This window comes from Podarcis liolepis, assembly GCF_965112155.1.
Source record: "Podarcis liolepis genome assembly, chromosome: 1".
Classification (NCBI taxonomy): Eukaryota; Metazoa; Chordata; class Lepidosauria; order Squamata; family Lacertidae; genus Podarcis; species Podarcis liolepis.
The window spans coordinates 107728554-107748474 of NC_139554.1; the positions used below are offsets into that span (position 1 = coordinate 107728554).

The window sequence follows — 19921 nt, forward strand, 5'->3', positions numbered from 1 at the left end:
TGAAAGCAAGTAACATAACACATCCAATTGAAAATATACGAGCATGGGAATGAAGGCTGGTATATTGCTTCCACCCTTTTGATTTTGGGTTCCACTTACATTTTATTTCCAGCATTAGCTTCCACCAATTTCTTTGGTTCAGAACACCCTGAATCCTGGAACTGAGGGATATGAGCCTTTCTTTAATAGTAGGTTCCTGGCCTCAAGCCAAATAGATCAAAAGTACCAAGGAGCTGAGGATCTCCAAGCATGAGGGGGTGTTGAGTGACTTTGTGAACAAAAGGAAGAAAACAGATGCTATATAAGGGTTAATCACACCCTGGCTATACACTAATTTGGAGAGGAAGAGAGAAGACGGAAAAGGGCTCAAACTCTTTAGACCGTGGGAAGATGCCTGCGGGAGAGAGAGGGGTGTAACAGAGAGAGGCTGGGTGGTCTGCAGGCGTGGGGATAAGCAGAGCAGAGGCATCCTTCAGCATCCTTTGCTGCGAGATGAAAGTAATGACAGGAGAAGCAAAAGGGAGGACAAAAGTTCTCCCTTCTGTGTCTGACCTAGATAAGGAAACCTAGGCAATGAACTTTTTCTCCTAATACAAGGGGGGGGGGAATGTTCCAGTGGGGTTATCTCACTTCAGACTCTCCGACACTCCAAAAAGAATTCTGCGCAGTGTGAAGAGTATTCCCACCCTTTGAAGATCTGCTCTCTGTACATCTTCAATGATGCAAATGGAGTGCTGACTAACGGATACCAGGCGTCTCATAACGGTATGACAGCAGCAGCAAAGGCTCATTATCTCTCACTATGGAGGAGGCTATTGAAGAAGTCCCAGGCAACAATGTTCAGCTGAGCACCAGGTCTTCTGAGCTGGGCCCTGGACCATCCGCACCACTTAAAACAACAACAACAGCCATTTTGCTGGGCATACTGCAAAGCACAGCCCTAGCGAGACTCCAGCAACCCACAATCTTCATTTGCTTCATGTAAACTTGCATGTATGCACCTATATTAGCATATGCAAATGTGTGCCATGGACTGGTGCTTCGATGATTCTAACAACCTGGCAATCCATGGAGGCAGGCACATTAGGGTGAAGGAGCACTGACCAACACAACTCAGTCTGCCTTCAACCAGCCATCACCTGCCCACCTTCCGACTTACATCCAGCCCAGGGGATGGCAGCACTGCCTGTCAGCTTCATCCTTCTAAGTCTCATTGTTGCCCTTGAAGAATTCTAGCTCCACCTGCTGTTGGCCTCCTTGCCTTCCAGTTCCAGGAGGCAAGAGCCACCATTGCTAGCCATATCCCTGATTATGTCCCTCAATAGGCTGAAAAAAATGAAACCTGCAACTCACTTTTACCTTATGTTATGCCAACCCATCTACCTGGATTCCTCTCTTCTCCCTAAGTGAGTTCATTTTCATAGAACACTTTCATATAACATTTTAGGTAACCAGAGTTTGGAAAATGAAAGGGGAGGTGCTTTCTGATGATGTAAACAATGGTTCCCCTCTACACGCCATAGCTTCTGTACTTGAGAAATGTTTTAACTATACAGTGAGCACATTTTTAAAGGAATACAAGGCATGAGTGGCAGTAAAACAACCAAATCCAAAAATCAATTCAAAAGAATTCAGTACCAAGCTTGTTTAATCAAAGATAAGTCTCACCAAGTTCAGTAGGATTTACTCTCCTGTAAATGTGTTTAAGCATTGCAACCTAAAGCCATGCTCACAAAATCAATTTAGATAGACTGAACAGTCATAAGGACAGGAGTATGGTTGGGGTGGCTTGCAGATCCAAGAATAGACCCTCTGTATAAGCAAAGAATTGGGAGCCATTTTCCTTCAGGGGGTGCTTCCAGATGAGGGCTTAATATTGTAAATTGGTCACTGAGAAGTAACAAATGAATTGTTACCCAAAAGGGAAAATCTGGATTAAATTGGTGGTGGTGGAAATATAGCCTGGCCTTTTGATGCCAATGACATAATGAGGACACACTGCAACGAACATGAATACATGAGGAGCAGCGATCCCGCAATCAATACCCATCTAGAAGTACCTTCAGTTCCTGTCCACATGCACAGAGTTTCCTGGACCCCTGGCCTTCCAGGCAGCAAGTCAGTATGTCAAGTCCAAAGTCTGGGGGTCAAGCCACACAAGCAAAGTCCAAAGGTCAGGAAACACAGTCCAGGGTCAATCCAAGTAGCCAGGTCTGAAGTCCCACAGTCAATATACAGTCCAGAGTCAAACCCAAAGTACAGTCCTGAACCACAGTCCAGGAGCATCCAAGCCAAGGTCCATCACCATGGGCAATTGAGCAGATACATTACCTCAGCTCTGCTCTTGTACTTTGGATGCTGATTGCAGTATCTGGGCTTAATGAGACATGTGACCCTCACCTGTCCTAAGCCTACTCCAGCTGAGGAATCACACCTTCTCCCAAAGCTAGTGAGCCCCATCTGGCTGGCTAGGGAGCTGGGCTGTGGACCTTGCCTGCCTCAGCCTCCTAGAGCACCACCCCGACTGCTCCCTATTACTCAGCGCTTGCCGTGTTCATATGAAGAAGGGTCCCTCTGGCTTTGGTGACAGGTCCTGCTGCTCTGGTTCCTGTGTAAGTACTTTCTTCCCCATCCTTTGCTTGCCCTGGTGCATCCCAGTCCTGGCTGCACCTCACTGGGATCCTCTTCTTCCTCCCCATCATCCTGCCAACTCATTACACAGAGCCTACATTTGTAAGGATGTACAGGCTGTGCACAGGGTATATGTATGCAGACAAAATACAAACACATGGAATAAAGACAGATGGATAATCTCATCGAAAACAATGGGATTGCAAGTGAACATCTGTTTTTTTTCTGGATTGCATCCAAATTGTTGCAGAGGGAAGACCAATTCTGTCCTTTTGCCTTATCTCATTATCTGCTGTAGTAGCCCAACAATCGTTCCTTTTGACATAGCTCACAGATGAGGATAGGCCAGTCTCAAACTTTTTCAGTGAGAGAATGTGGTGATGATGAAATCCCTGTTCATACATAAGCCTGCGGATGAGGACCCACGTTGTGAGAAGTCTCCAAGTGACTGTAGCAGCTAGCAGCTTTAATAACTGCTTATGGCCACCTGTAGATTATCCTCTCCCTCCCTCCCTCCCTGGTGGCACATAACTTCTTTCTAGACTCAGCACATAAGAGAGGAACAAGAAAGGAAAAACAAGCAGTGGCTACTTGTTCCTCTTTGCTGCTCTGATTGCCAGAAGAAGCCAGGCTGTGATGGATGGAGGATAAGCAGGCAGACAACAGTGGTACTGAAAGAAGATGGGGCAGCAGGTGGTTGTGGCGGTTGTCAGAACTGCTACAGTCACTAAGAGGCTTCCCACCTCATGGAGCATTGTTCACAGGGTCCTGGATGAACCAGGATTCAGATTTCTGACTCCATAAAAACAAGGTGCACAGTTTAGGTTGAAAAGAAGTTAGCTGCATTAAAATCATTCCTCCCAGTACATCAAAGCTAGAGACATGTCAACTCAGTCAACAATGAGATCAAGATACATAGTCTGCTTTGGATGAGAGCTCCAGAGTCCTTAAAACATGCTTCAGTGAGAGGGATTTGGTTTTGTGTGAATATAATAAGCAGTATAATATATTGTAACTGCTATTTTCCTATAAAAGTATTTATACAAGGGAAAATATATTGTCTCACAAATAATGTGGCACTATAACTTTATGCTGTAAAATAAAACCAAACATTAGTTTCCTATATGCACCTTCTGACAATCTTTCTGAGGGCTATAGTCCAATTAGCGTGGCCATTTGCAAGCCTGAATCCCGGCCATGAAGAATATATTGTTCAACTTTGTAGCAAGGCATGAATACAGAAGGAGTGAGTTCTAAAGCACGTCAGTGCAAGTAGATAAATAGGTACTGCTGTGGCAGGAAGCTAAACGGCGTTTTTGTGTGCTCTGGTTTCCATCATGATGTCCCATTGTACCAGAAGCGGTTTAGTCATGCTGGCCACATGACCTGGAAAGACCAGCTCCCTTGGCCTGAAGCGAGATGAGCGCCACAACCCCATAGTTAACCATCCAGGGGCCCTTTACCTTTTTTACCTATGTATACTAAACAAGTTGTCTTAACTTCTGACCTGATCCCTGTCTAATCTGTGTAGCATGGTAATAAGTACACAAGAATGAAAAATCCAGTCCTCCCATTTTGTCTGAATTATGTCTCTACATGAATTATGACTTGAAGAAGGAGAATGATATTTTGCAAGTTTTCTAACAGCTACATCATCATAACAACTGGCAATTTTTAATGGGGGAAATGATTTTTGGAATGGCACGTGTCTTTATTAGGGAATAAGCTAAGGGGGGAAGCAGCAGGGGGAAGTCCTATGTCAAATATGGCAGGGCACGCAACAGAAGAGGAGAGAAGTGTTTTATACAGGAGTAGGACCACAAGAAGACATGAAAGACAAGTGATCCCAAACCAAACAAGCAATACTAGAAATCAAGGCACTGCAGAGAAGTAATTGTATACACGGAATAGCCTATGATGCCAACTAGGCCAGATCTCTGTTCGAAGATCAAGCTAGCAGCACCCTAGCCCCTATGGATTACAGCCTGAAGCAGTCTGCCACAAGCAGATGCCTCAGGGAAGGTGTTTGCAGAGCAAATGATTCTACATGAGTTGGGAAGATGAGCCAGGCCACATAGTACACATAACAGAGGGAGAAAAAGCAAAACCCACCCCAAAACCACACTAGCTCCAAACCTGTACAGGTGATAAAATCACTAGGCATCAGCATCTCAGGAACACAACTCTGTATCAACTTTCATTGCCTCTGTAGCAATCTATAGCCGTCTTTAAAAAAAAAATCCAAAAGAGAAACATGGGAGTATGCCAAGTAGGAAATATGAGCAGGTCTATATCTTGTAGCATAAATCACTTTTGCTGCATTCGTTAATTGGCACCGTTGATATCATTTTCAAGGAAATTTAAACTCCTGACTTCTTCTGAATGAGTTAAATTGATAGAGCAGGAAAGCTGTATCAGTGAGAAATTTGAAAAAGATCCAGGATATTATGCCTCTTATATTAAATGAATGGAAGGATGGCAAAGAAGCAGGCAAAGGATGGAAGACAGTTGCAGCCAGTGACTGATATAAGCAGCCCCAGTCCTTAGAAAGAAGTCAGATTGTCAGAACAGCACCCGTGTAAAACTCATGTTTTGTTATTCTCCTAAATATGAAAACTGATTCTTCCTCTCCTTTTGTGCTCTGGCATGCCTATCTAAGCAGCAGATACATGAGTTTATCTTTAAATTTTCATTTCTCATTTCATTTCATTTTGAACTTGCATACCACATAACTGTGCTCAATGTGGTTGACAACCCAAATGTACAACACAAGTCACATTGCCACCCTCTAAGTGTTCAAAGCCTAATGAAAAACAGAATTCAGGAATCTGTATATATTTCACACTCCCTCTTACAGACATATATATTTCTACAAGGTAATATCAACAAAAGATCAGCAAACAATAAAATAAAATCACCCCGTCAACTGCAAGTTAAATACCGTATTTTTTGCTCTATAAGACTCATTTTTCCCCTCCTAAAAAGTAAGGGGAAATGTGTGTGCGTCTTATGGAGCGAATGCAGGCTGCGCAGCTATCCCAGAAGCCAGAACAGCAAGAGGTATTGCTGCTTTCACTGTGCAGCGATCCCTCTTGCTGTTCTGGCTTCTGAGATTCAGAATATTTTTTTTCTTGTTTTCCTCCTCCAAAAACTAGGTGCGTCTTGTGGTCTGGTGCATCTTATAGAGCGAAAAATACGGTAATTGCATTTGCAAATAGCCATGAGATTATGCTGAATTTCCATCCTGCATCTCCCATGGAAGACCTTCTCCAACCCTTCACTGCTTCCTCTAGGGTTCCTCCCTTCTGCCCCTGTCTATTCCTATTCTGCTTGCATAGTAACCAGGAGCAGAGCAGGGATCCACTTTGGTGTATTTCCAAGAGACACAAACCGAATGTTACTTGCAGTTGTGCTTTATGCTTCACGAGAGCTGCATGTAGTTTATGCTTGAGCATCTGTACCTACATGCAAAACATGAAGTTGAAAAGCGGCTGCGGCTTCAGGAGTTAAATCCCCAGTGAAATGTTTCATACCTTTGGCATTTCTATCAGGAACGGTGCTGTAGCTACAAAGCTGAGAGAATGCGATCTCTACTGGGTAGAATTGTGTGGGTGTCATTGTCCTTTAATCCTCTAGAAGTGAACCTATGAAGCCTGTGTCATGGCTTATTTAATATTTTGCTGTCCTCTCCCCACCCCTCTCTTCTATCTATTGAGCAATATTATTAAGAAATAAGTGGGGAAACAGAGCTGGCCTGTGAAGAAATAATTCCATTTGCCATGATTGGGCATTTTATACTCCTACCTATCTTCCCTGGAAATGCTCTCTTTCTCTCTCTTTCATAATGTCCATTCAGAAACTACTCTGTAGAAATGGAGTAATAATATGAAATGGAATAATAATAGAAATTGAATAATAATAATAATATTTATTATTTGTACCCCGCCTATCTGACTCCGAGCAGCTTCCAGCATATACAGAAACATAATAAAACATCAAACATTAAGAACATCCCTATTCAGATGACTTCTAAAGGTTGTATAGTTACTTATCTCCTTGACATTTGATGGGAGGACATTCCACAGGGTGGGCATCACTACCGAGAAGGCCCTCTGCCTTGTTCCCTATAACCTCACTTCTCTCAGTGAGGGAACCACCAGAAGGCCCTCAGAGTTGGATCTCAGTGTCCGGGCTGAACAACAGGTATAGTATACTGGGCCAAGGATACAGGAAGTTGGTCTTCCACTGAGTTAGACCATTGGTCTTTCCAGCTTAGTATTGTCTATGCTGACTGGCAGTTCACTGTAGTGAAGAATAGCATGATCAGGTGTCTGCTGTCCAGGTGCTAAGTCCTGAAGGGCAATTTCAAGACAGCATCAAGACTTTCCCTTCTTCTAGGACTTTTTCCTAAAATCAGGCTTGGATCAGGCAGCACTTCAAACAGAAGGCTGTGTTAAGCAGGACGTGTGGACACTCTGTGACTGATTTGCTGCCTGAATTGATTGGTCTCTGCATGGTGTTGTGGTCTGATACAATTTTCATAGAACTTCCAGCAGATGAGTTTCCACTCACAAACTGAAGCATGACAGAGTGGGTAACACTTAAGCATTCTGAAGGAGTCATATTGTTGCAAGCCTAAAGGCTAATACCATACTCTCCAACATTTCTCCGATGAAAATAGGGATGTTCTAAATAGGGCAACAACAACAACAACAACAACAACAACAACAACTATTTATACCTCACACATCTGACTGGATTGCCCCAGCCCCTCTGGGTGGCTTCCAACATATATAAAAATATAATAAAACATTAAACATATTTTTTAAAAAAACTTCCCTATACAGGGCTGCCTTCAGATGGCTCAAGAGTTGGATAACCCCATACGCTCTGATATTTCTCCCTGGAAAATAGGGATGCTTGGAGGGTCTGTAATATGGCCTCCTCTCAGGGCTAGAGTGTAGTTTGCTGACTGATTGTGCTTGATAAATCATAAGTGCAGATATATTTGATAGCTGGCAGCTAGTAGCTACTAAACAGAAACAGTTTGACAATTTACATCTTGCATCTTGCTAGCTTTTTGTAAGAACAACAACAAAAGATTCCCGAGGCACCACTATATGATGATGTGAGTTCTCCTCAAAAGCTTATACCACAATAAATTTATATAATATGGCTATCGTACCCACACTTACTTGGAAGAGGCCTCACTATATTCCATCTGATTTGCATCTGAGTAGATATGCTTGGGGATTGCACTGATAATCTCTGAGGTGCCACGAGACTCTTTGTTGCTTTGGGCAGCCATATGTAAGCTGTTTCGAGTTCCTCAGACCAAGAATGGAAAGATGAAAGTAACAGAACTGAGATCTGAGCTGCACAAAGCACATCCGTAAGCTCCGGGTGCTGGTACAGCTATATCACTCACAGCTTCATTTTTTCCTGTATCCATAAATACAGGGTGCAACCCCCCCCCCCCCAGCTTCAAATCTTAGCATTTGTTATAGAGGTAAGAAAGAGAGTGTGACATTTGTCAAGTTGCAGAATACTATTAGCAAGTCGGAATGATGTTAGCAACTTGTCTCCTGCAATTGGGTAAGGGACTTTCTTCCACTTTCTGACTAAAATATAGGGAAATAAAATCACTCCACTGATAATTAGCCTCTGAAGCAAGACTGCTTCATTGCAGATATGATGCACTCATAATAAAGTGCTCAGAGTTAATTAAAGTCTTATTAGCCATAATTGTTTTGCAGTTCAAAATTACATGATAGCATTGGAAATAGATACAGAACAAGGTGTTTGCAAAACAGTGCCTACCTAGAACTCCTTTAGCACGTGTAAGAGCATTTATATTGTCTCAGTGTGAAAACTGCTGGTGTCTCATCTGTGTAAGACTTTTCGTAGCTATTAGTAATCACTGTTGAAAAACAAAGCAGACATTTTACAAGGATGGAAAAGACCTACTTTCATGACATTTAAGAGCTATTCAGTGAAGTGGGTGATTAAAAAATGGGGCAAAGAAGAAGGAGAAACAAACAGATCTATTCTTGGCATTAAATAAAATCTACAGACAATATTGAAAGTGTAGGCCTCTGCTGAACGCTTTCTGATCGTGAGTTTTGTATACGAAATATTTTTTTCCCCAACAGTAGCTGTAGAAACAATCAATTACTTGACACTTTGTTATAGGGTGCACACAGATAATCAACTTGCGAAGCGACTGATAAGTGTCCTGGAACCATCACTGCAATTCAGCTAAGTCAGCCAGGACTCTGCTATACTTAATTGAAGAATGCATATAGGCTATAAAACAAAGGTATTATTTCGCACTAGAGAAGCTGATTGATCTCTCTGATGCAAAGTTGGAGGTGAATACTCTAATTTAAATATAAATGCAGTACCTCTCCCCATAGTAGAGAAGAGTGTAACAGGGAGACAGGGGTAGACCTTGGTTATATGCTGCACTGTGTAAGGGCGCTTGACACCCACCCCTCGCCAGGCTCTGAGATGGAGGTGTGAGGCTCTGGTAGGGTCCTAGAGCCCTCCTATCTTCTTCCCAAAACCCTGTAAGTGCTTGTCCAGCTTGGGGAAGGAGGATGGAGTACTCTAGGACCCTGTCAGAACCATCACATGTCTCTCCTGAAGCCAGGCTACTGTCTACCAGGCTTTGAGAAGGTGCCCTCCTTGGCTGTGCACCCAGTGTAACCTCACCACTGGCGCTGCCCTAAATCCGCCTCTGGGGGGGGGCACCCGTGTACCTGCTCAGTTCAGGTGTGTGCTGCTATCACTTGATGGGCCACTTTGAGGCCTCCACTGCTCTTCCTTCTATTGATTTTTTAACTGGCCTTGGGCCAGACAGCCTCCAAACAGAATATATAAAGTTTAGGATGCCAAGATCCTGGTGACAAGTGAATCAGGTGGCAAATGCTTCCACCTTCAACTGATGTATGCTGCACAAGGCAGACCCAGCTTTGTGAAACATGTTGCAAGATTTACACTAGGGGTGGGCAACATGTGTGGCCTTCAGATGTGATGGAACTGCGATTTCCATCAGCCAAAGCCAGCATAGCCAAGGCTCAGGGGTGACAGGAGTTGCAGTCCAACAACAACTGGAGGGCCACAGGTTCCTCATCCTTGTTCTGCAGTGAAGAAGGTTCATCTGTCCACATTCTAGGCAACAGGAGACCGGCAGACATTGAGCACAGATAGGGAAGAATAATTTGGAGCATTTCTTAAAGAAAAACATAAAATTTAGGATTTTCAGTTATATCAATTTCAATAATTTTACAGTCATTTTAACATTTCAAAACTCAACTTCCTTCCTCCTCTTTCTGCGGTTCCTTAATTTTATTTTTTATCATTTCATGCATATTCTAAATTAACTTAACTCATTCTTTTATTCATCTGCTTTAATTATATACTCTTACAAAACTGCAGATTATTACAATAATCTTGCCAATGTTCTTATCTATTTATAATTTGTTTGTCAATATTCAATAAACCATTTCCATTCTTTTATAAAATGTTTGTTATCTTGATTTCTTATTTTTTTTCTGGTAAGTTTTGCCCTTTCTGCATAGTCCCTAAGTTTTTGTATCCATAAGAATAATTTGTATCCATAAGAATAACTAGGAGCATTCCATCTCTGTGAGATACATGACTTAGATATTTCCGCATGGCATTGTGAATATTAAAAATGGACAGGGTTTGCTGACTATTTTTCCCACTTGCTTGAAATGTGCGGGAGCTAAAGGAGGGCTTGGCAGTGCTCCTAAGCAGCTACCATCATCCACTGTGATGTAGGTCTACTGCAGGCAGTGGTGGCCGGTGCTCATTGCGACTGTGAGGGTGGAAGGCAGGGAGGTTAATAGTAGGTGGAGCCAAAACCAATGTCAGTCAGAGCCACCCTCTGCCTGGTTGTAAGAAAGAAAGCAGGCAGGTGTGGCCTGAGGGCAGACTAAGGGTAGTTAGGCAGTGTCCTCCTCCGACTGCAGAAGAAACTTTCAGTGGATTGTGCTTCATGCTGGCAATAAAAGTCACACACAAGGTTTGGAGCTAAGAAGAGGGCCCCCTCTTGTTCTTTGGAGCAACCTGGGTTTTTGGATAACACCTCGGTGCCACCGTGCAGAAGGTCAGCGGCAGCAATGTTCACCTGATCTTCTAACAAAAGGCGTGACTAATGAGACGGCAGACTGTACAATAGCAATTGCTAACTTTCACCTCTGTGACTCGTGCTCTGTCATTACTTTAGCGGTTTTTGAGACGGAGCTTTGTTACAGGCTATTAACCTGGGCAGTGAGCTTGACTGATAAAACGTCACTCAGAACACCCATGGCAAATAGGTGCGACAGGCTAAACTGAAAAGGCTGCGTTGCACTTCGCCAAGGTAGCTTTAATGTGGGAGGTGAACCTTTATAAATCGAGGGTGCTAAATACTATTTTGAGCGGGGGTGGGCAGCAGGCACTGTGTGGAATTCTGGTTTCCACTCTTGGATATTTTTCACTGGGCACTTCAGAATGCAATGAAACACGTGGCTTTTCAAAACAAAAACAAAAAACTGTGGTGCTGACAGTCTTCTAGACTATGGCATGTGAGGGGGTGGGAATTCCTCCCCCCCCCCAAGAATGGCCATATCCTTTTCTTGGAAATCTTCCCAGGGTCACACACCAGTGGTAGGCAGGGCCAAAGGCAAAAATAAACCCCTCTAAATTTTACTCTTGTATTGTAAACTACATTATACAAACACACAGAGAGAGTTCTATGCTTGAGCCATTCAACCAAGAGAAATGTGCAGAGTTAAAGGACACATTCCAGCCTGGCAAAAACACTTTTTGGATACAAAGCAGGGCTGAGGAGGGGCATTCCAAGGGTTAGATAGGTAGGCCTGGAATGTTCCATTTCGCCCCAGAGTCTAGGGTTCCCCACTCCTGGCATAGGACAAGGAATTACTGGCATATATTGTTGTCAGGTGCCTTTGGGCAGAGAGGCAACTTATATATACTTTAAGGGAAAACAGGGCCTTTTTGGTGGCTGCTCCCAGACTTTGGAACTCCATCCATAGAGAAGCTAGACTTGCTCCCTCATTGTTGTCCTTCCACTGGCAGGCGAAGACCTTCTTGTTCCAGTAGGCTTTGGGGAACTGACTGCTTTTAATGAAAGGGATGGGTCCTTGCTGTTTATATTGCAATTATTTGTATGGTTTAAAAAGATTTCATATAGGTATACAATTTTACTTCTAACAATGTTTAAGAACAATTTTTTATATATGTTTTTAGAGGTTCTCAATTTTATATGTAAGCTACCTTGTGTCCCATCAGGGGAAAAGGTGAGATATAAATAAATATATCATCATCATCAATAGAAGCCAATATAGCAAAGAGGCGATAATGCCTCGAAAAGGACATCTGGAGTTCAGTCCTCGCTCACTCCATGGACTCAAGACGTGGCCTTGCGGGTGAGTCTCTACCATTCAGCCACAGTTCCTTAAATGTAAACTCGGGACCTAAGACTTGCCTTGGTGTGTCAGATCAAGGGTTCATGTAGGCCCACATGTCACAGAGAAGCCTGTAGCTTAGTAGTGGATGCCATGCTTTGAGTGCGCAGAAGGGGCCACATTCCATCCCTAGCACTACCGTGTAGGACTGAAAGAAGCACTCTGTCTGAAATACAGGAGGATAGCTGTCAGGGTTTTCTCCCCCCCTCCCCCATAAAGAGCTGTTGACTCACAAGGAAAGTCACTTAGGAGCCGTCTTGGTAGAGCTGAAGAATTAGAAGGGTTGCAAACTCCTCTCTTTCTCTCTGTGCCATCACATTCCAGCCATCCTGCTCTCCCTCTCCCTGTTTGCTATGAAAATAACTCATTGGCAGAGCATACACTTTGCATGCCAAGAGGTCCCAAGTTCAGTCCCTGGCATCTCCAGCTAAACTCCAGAGAGAAGCTGCCCGTTAGTGGAGACCATACTGAGTTAGATGGATCAATGGTCTGACTCAGTATAAGGCAACTTCCTATGCTCCTGGGCATTCTCTCTTTGTTTGCTTATCACCACCTTGCCATCGCCCATAAGAACATCTTACCGACTCTCCTCACATGGTGATCATAAGGCTGAATAAGATGCATTGTACAAATGATAAACACAATATGCTGTTGAGTATATAAATTCATTTTTCCCCCCCCTTGCCCTTTAAACTATTGATTAGCAACTTCAGTGATTCTGGAAAGCAAAATTCTGTTTGTTTATCAGATCAACCCTCCGTGTTGCACAATTCAACAAAAGATGGTGGCAATATTATTTTGCTCTTTGGAATATCAAAAGAACTGCCAGAAGTAATTCTTTCCGGCTGTCATGTTATCTGTCACCACCACGTCCTGCCCTTGTATTCCTCCTCCACAAAATCTCTCCGGTTACGCAGCAGCATTGAGCAACTTCACTCTCCTGTCAATAATCAGACTTCGTAGGATGTCTACACTTAGGTACCTCTGACTTTCATCATCTTACAGCGCACCCATCACACATGAAAAGGGCTGACAGGATACAGCGCTCCTTGATTTAAATACACAACCCCCCACCCTCGATCCCCTCACAATTATAGTTTTCATGTCAAAGCTTTACAGCTTTATCACCCCAAGCAATATTTTACAGCTGTCAAGTATGATTTATGCAATAATGGCTTAAAGAGAGAAATGGGAGTCCTTAGAGAAAGAGCTGTCACACATCTCCATGGCAAATAACTTTATTAAAACAAAAATATTGATATACTGCATAAACAGTATCTCCCCTCCAAAGATACCTAATCAGATCAGTCACTAAAGATAAACAGATTGTAGAAAGGATGTTATGAAGCAGATGAGGAGGAACATTGTTCCCTGTTACTCTGAATTTTAATAGCTACTAATGCCTATTGGGCAACTTTGGAAAACACTTTATTTAGGCATAATTGGTTATATGATTTTCATATACCTTGGTAATTTAAGACACACACCTTTCCTGAGCTGAGCAGAGTGACTGCAGTCAAAGGGAATGCAGATTATTTAGTTGTTCCATTGAGATGTATGTAATCACTTCTTTTCTTTTTTTAAAGTATTTTTATACATCAAAGTTTGGCCTGTTTTTCAAGTGCTCCTTTTGATTATGCCCCACCACCTTAGTTATTTTACTAATTTCCCATAAAGGATTAGCTCATGGCATGGAATGAAATATACATATAGGCTTTGAAGTTTAGACAAATGGTTCTATTAGAAAAAAGGGGAGGGAACTACAAAAATTATATAGATACAGTTTAAGCAGAGTTCTGTAATGTGAGCCTCCTTTTCCCACAGGGTATATGCATAACTCTCCACGGTGATTTTACATGGACCGTAGAAGTGTTACTCTGCATCAGTTTAATTTGATCAATTGCTTGTGGCTTGGCCAACATTAAACCCTCTTATTAAAATCTCCTTTCTTCTTCCTGCTTCTCATGGAAATTGCTTCTTATAATGCTGGAACATCCCAGGAAGCTGAGAGCCATTTACTGACAGGTAGAGATGTTAACTTTGGTAATACTTGAATGTGTTAAGAATGCAGCAATTGATGACATTTTATTTGAAAGGGACTATAGCTCAGAGGGGTAGCATCTGCTTTGCATGCAGAAAATCCCTAGTTCAGTCACCAGCATCACCAGGCAGGACTGGGGAAGAGCCCAGTCCAGAGCCCTGGAGAACTGCTGCCAATCAGTGTAGACAATATTGAGTGAGATGGACCAATGGTCTAAATGAATTTAAGGCAGCTTCCTAAATCCCAATGACTGGTTACTGGCTGATTGGTTCATGAAAAATCCAACTTCCAGGTGAAGCAATTAACCCAGGGACACTTCAGGCCCGTCAAACTGAGAGACTGGGGGTAGTGGTTGTTTTTTTATTTTGCTGTTTTTTGTTTTAGGGCTTTTTTTCTACCCAGAACTCACCGGAACTCAGTTCTGGCACCCCTCAGGTGGACGCCTTTGCCATTATAAGAGAACAAGGTGGTAAGTTCTGGCACCTCTTTTTCCAGAAAAATAGCACTGTTGATTATTATTATTATTATTATTATTATTATTATTATTATTATTAATTCAATTTATATACCACCCTATATCAAAAGACCCCAGGATGGTATACAACATTGAAAACACATTACAGAACATCAGTGATAAAAACATAATAAAAAGCATACTGACAGAAAGCCTGATAATAAAATAGTCATCGTAATAACAGTCCTCTCCCTCACGCTTTTACAGGCTGTAGATTATTCAATAGCCAAAGGCCTGGGTAAAGAGGAATGTTTTCACCTGGCATCTAAACACATGTAATGATGGCGTCAGGCAAGCCTCTCTGGGGAGCAGGTCATAAGAAGCTTTCAGAAAGTTTGAAACTTAGACTGCCATCCTATAACACTTACCTGAGAGTAAGTTCCCCCTGACTCAATGGGTCTTACTTCTGAATATCCGCTGATAGTTACCTGCCAACATCTTAAGCATAGAGAAAGTAAGCACCAATGCTCATCCCAAAGGTTCGCAGGGTGAAACATAGCTGCTTCAGTTCTATAAATATGCACATCCCATTGAAATCAATGGCATAACAAAGCACGTGATTGGAGCTGCTGCAGCTACTGCCATGGTTTCTATTTATTGCTACCTGGACATCACGCTGGATCCATTTCATTAAAAGTCTCAGGGTTCTGCTTAGGAAAGGGTTTTCCCCAACACTCCCCTTCAGGGGCTAATACCTGCTTTGAGCTCCTTCTAGGGGTGACAGTCCCGTCAGCTAGCATTTCCCTCCTCTTCACCAAGTTGCTATAAAATATATCAGGCACGGCATCTTCAGCCTCTAGGGCCCTGTCCACCAACTGGCAACCTGTGGACCACACAAAGCCCACAGAGCGATGGTCAGCAAAGAGGGTGGCCTGCGCCTGGCCACCCCATTAAATACGCCAGGGACGGGCAGGAAGCAGTCCCCATGCCCCTGATTGGCCTTGCAAGTGAGGCCTACCCCAAATGGAGGGTCCAACATGGCCAGAGGTGAGTGGCACCAGGTGACCATCCCCTCCATCAACCGCACAGGAAGGTGGCGGCCTCCCAGGATGGAGCTCTAAGTGAGTGGATATTGCCCTAGTGTTTGGCACCTGCCTTGCTGTTTTAATAGACAATTTCTTGTCCTGTAGAAAGAGTTATGATTCTCTAGTAGCACCAAGGGCCAAACCCTTTCTTGCACTCTAGTTCTTTTGAGAAAGAGAGAAGCACAGCCAGGAGAAGCAGACGGTTGCACTGGACAGAGTATTAGGTATGATGCAAGGAACCCCAGATATATAATCACCAGTCAACCAAGGTTGTCTTGGCACCAGTCACTATGTTCACATCTGCATTACGGTTCTAGATATTTTATATAAGTTTAACTGGATCTTGGGAACTGTAGCTTGGTAGCAAAGATGCAAAGTATTCCCCATTGGCAGTTAGGCCCTCTCAGAGAACTACTACAAAGGAAATGGCCATTCCATTAGTTCAAAGCTACCATTCTAAACACACTTACCACGGAGTAAAATCCAGTGAATCTAGGGGACTGACTTCTGAATTAGCATGCTTAGGTTTGTACTGAATCTTATTTGTAGGAGGCGTGCCTTATAACTTGGTCTAACCTACATCACAGGGTTGTTGTGAGAATAAATGTTGGGCAACTTTTGTATAAGCTGCTCTGAGAAGCCTGGAAGAAGGGCAAGATTTCAAGTATGCTAAAACAAATTAGCAAGCAACATTTGCACCCACTGAAACCCACAGCCTTTGGATCAACAGATACATTTTCTTTGAACATTCAGAATGGAATTGAATCCAGAGCTGTTCTGGGTTTTTTAAGGGTTCCATATTATACTCTTAGCACCAACAGGAGTAACTCTACCCACCATCCGTGTACCCGAATGCCAGTTTGGCAATGCCAGCGAGAAGAAGCAAAGCACCACATGTGTCACTGTTGCTTTAAAGCCTGATTCTCCTCTATCATTGCAGTTCTCAAATGAATGTAAACAGCAGGCTGGCAGGCCTCCAAAGCTAATTAAAGCTCCAAATTTGAATATACGAGATTACTTTGCATTTCCCCTTTGAGTACATGTACACAGTGCAAACAAAAATAGAGTACAACAGGCTTATGCATTATTCGGATTTGTTTAATGTCTGACTTATAATGCTGAATAATCAGAAAATAAAACTAATTTAAACCTTCGGAAATAATTAGCATCGCTATTCCCTTATCAGGCTGCATCATGACAAATGAACAGGCATGCTTATTTTCCTTGCACCCCCCCCCCATCAAAAGCATTATGCTGTATTGTTCTTAGTTCATGCCATGACTAATTATGTCAAGTATATTTCAGTCAGCCTGTAATCTTTCTTTCTAAAAACAATCGCCAAACTGTCCTCCATCTGAAACAGGTAGATCCTTCTCCCCCATCCATTTTTCTCCTTTTTAAACTCTCTCCAGAGTAATTACTCAGTATTTGAAGCAGTATGACAGGGTGTTTGTTTAAAGCTGATTGTTTCAGGGCAAGACTCGACTGCTCTTTACTTTGACTGCTGAGTAGCTTATTCAGTCAGGTGCCCCTTTTAACCTAAGCGTATGCCTGAGCATGCTTTTTTCCATGATGTGAAACAATCCATACAGATCAACACTCTCAGCACGGAATCTCCTTTCCTTCATTAAACAGCGGCGTCACTCGCGAGGGCAAGGGATCAGCAACACAACAAAAAACGGACACCACAGGTTACATGACTGTCAGAGATTATATGATCAACAATAGCATTGCTTGCGTTCTCATTCTGCTTTTGCATACACTGGTAAGGATATTTCTGTCGGTAGATCTGAAACTAGGAAACACTTTCAGGCTGCAGCTATTTTCTGCTAGGATTCAATCACAAACCTGGAAATTCAGGTTGTGCAATTAAATATTATTTGGTTGGGAGTTCCAGGGCAGCATGCCTGATCCTCTACCCTCCCAATCAAACTTTTTGTGATAAGGAATATAATGCACTGGAAAGTGAAGGATAGCATTTCCTTGTGGCAAAATCATTTAACCTCCCCACAAACAAATCAGAACTAATGCTCCATAAATAGCCAACATCACCTAGTCTCCCTGCAAACTTTGTATAAATAAATCAGGATGAATGCTCAATAAACAGGTCATCCCGAAATGACCTCAGATCTCATCATTAGTCACTATTCAGCACATATACATAAGCCCGGTGTTTTCATTAGCTTCAAGCACACATAATTCCTTGTTTGAATGTAGACACTACATTGATTTTGAGCAAGTCACTCACCAATCTCATAGATTTAGTTTCCCATTGATAAAATGAGACAATATTGACAAATTTCATGAATGAATTCAAGGGCAATTAATAATAACATATTATATGGCTGAATTAGATATGAATTCTAAACTCTTTTGTACAATCTGAAATAAAATGATTATGATGGTGATCATGACCAAAAAAAAGTTGTATTTTCCCAAAAGAGATAAAAATGCATTCAAAATTCAGCAGTTGTTCCTACAGATGGTGACTGCCTAACACATACTAACACCTGAAGGTGAAAAAAAATCTAAATCATACAAACACTTGATTGTATGGTCAAGAGTTATTTCTATTCTTTAAAAAAAGAAATCACTTCCTGGAATGGAAATTGGAGGGGGAAGTTGAAAATTGCCATTTGAAACAATGACCTTACATCATTGTTATGCAAATTCCGAACAAACCCTGCTTACACACCAATCCTGAGGACATGTAAACAGAAGCAACTTGCCCTGATTGGAGTGGAGCATGATACCTCAGAGTAAATGTCCTTAAAATAACAACCTTGTTTCACTGCATATGAAAGAAGTGCAGCTCCACTAGGGCGGAGGCGAACAGTTCTAGGTTTGGGCTGGTGCATTGTATAGGTAAGCCACTATCAAAAGTTTTCTTAATGTGGTCTTGCATTATTTGGATGACTGGCCCATTGTATTTACTGTACTTTTATTTTAGCTGCCTTTGTATAAATGCATGTTTCACACAACATAGCATATCTTATGTTGACTGACTCCTAACAAAACTCTGACCTGTAGTATCAAAGAAGCCATCTTTCAAAACCAGTTCCAAAGGAAGCCAATTTGTCAAAGACATTTTTTTAAAAAAAATGAAACTACTTTACCATCTTTATGATAATAGGTGACTTCCACTTTTCTCTCCTCTGACCCAAGCAAAGCCTGAGCAATTTGGGCAATGTGGTGCCTTTTGGTCTCTGGTCCATGAAGAAAGTCACAGGTGCATGGTTTCTGCATGACGTCTGGTCTGGAGAATCCAGTCATCTCACAGAACCCATCATTGCAGTAGATGATAGCACAGTTCTGCACTCTAGCATTAGCAATGATGAATTTTTTATCTGCAATAAAAAAGTAATGCATTTTTCAGTAATTGTGCAACATTTCATAAAACCTCACAGCTGCCTGTCAGGAGATATTTCTGCATCTGACTGCTACAGTATAGTGAACTTCAGTAGATATTCAACACTACACAAATGTACCAGAGGTCTTTAAAAAAAAAAATCAATAAAAAGTAGATGAATTAAATCCAAAGTCACCTGGATTGCTGCGGGATTTGATCCAGGAACCTTTATTACAAAACTTATCAGCAAATACAAATATGACCGTAGCTTTTGTTGTGCTGAAAATGTCCAACAAGGGAAGGCTGGCTAGGATGGATATCCAAGTAGCCTGGAGGGAAGCAAGTAATAATTTTAGATAGGGTTGCTTGCCAAAGCTTAGGAAATAGGCTTCATAATAGGACTGGTAATAGGGGTTGCCAATGTGGTGCCAACAGAGGCTATCCAAAGCACTAACAGGGTCTGTCCCCTTCTGAAACTAGGCTTAAAAGGAGTAGTCAACAGAATGGGTTGTGGGGTGTATATGCGTTTGTGCGTGTGGTGCCCATGGGCCCCAAAAGTTTCGGATTGTGAAGCAAACTCCAGCTTTAATTAAATCCTAGGTACAGATAGATCAACAGGAAAAGTGGAATAGGGATGTTTTACTAATAATTTAACACCACTGCAAATAAATCAAAAAAGAAATTCCATTTAAAGAAAATCTCCATTAGCCTTTTTGATACTTTATTGGTTATATTAGTCATCAGTTACATTAGTAATCTGGGGAGCACTGAGAAACAAAACTTTAAAAGAGAGTGAACAGTCCATTCAGTTTGCAAAAGCTTCCATGCTGGTCAGTAGAGAATAGGACTCGATTCCTAGGAAGC

At 42.2% G+C, this 19921-nt stretch overlaps 1 protein-coding gene across 12 annotated transcripts in view; it reads right to left on the reverse strand.

The window, feature by feature from the left end:
• KCNH7 (potassium voltage-gated channel subfamily H member 7) overlaps positions 1 to 19921 on the reverse strand; it is a 254188-nt gene that overhangs the window by 230977 nt on the left and 3290 nt on the right. For all 12 annotated transcript variants that reach the window (XM_083493552.1, XM_083493550.1, XM_083493549.1 and 9 more), the window contains exon 2: positions 18825 to 19055. In XM_083493552.1, the coding sequence (XP_083349678.1) occupies positions 18825 to 19055 (231 nt within the window). The remainder of the gene's footprint in view (positions 1 to 18824; positions 19056 to 19921) is intronic.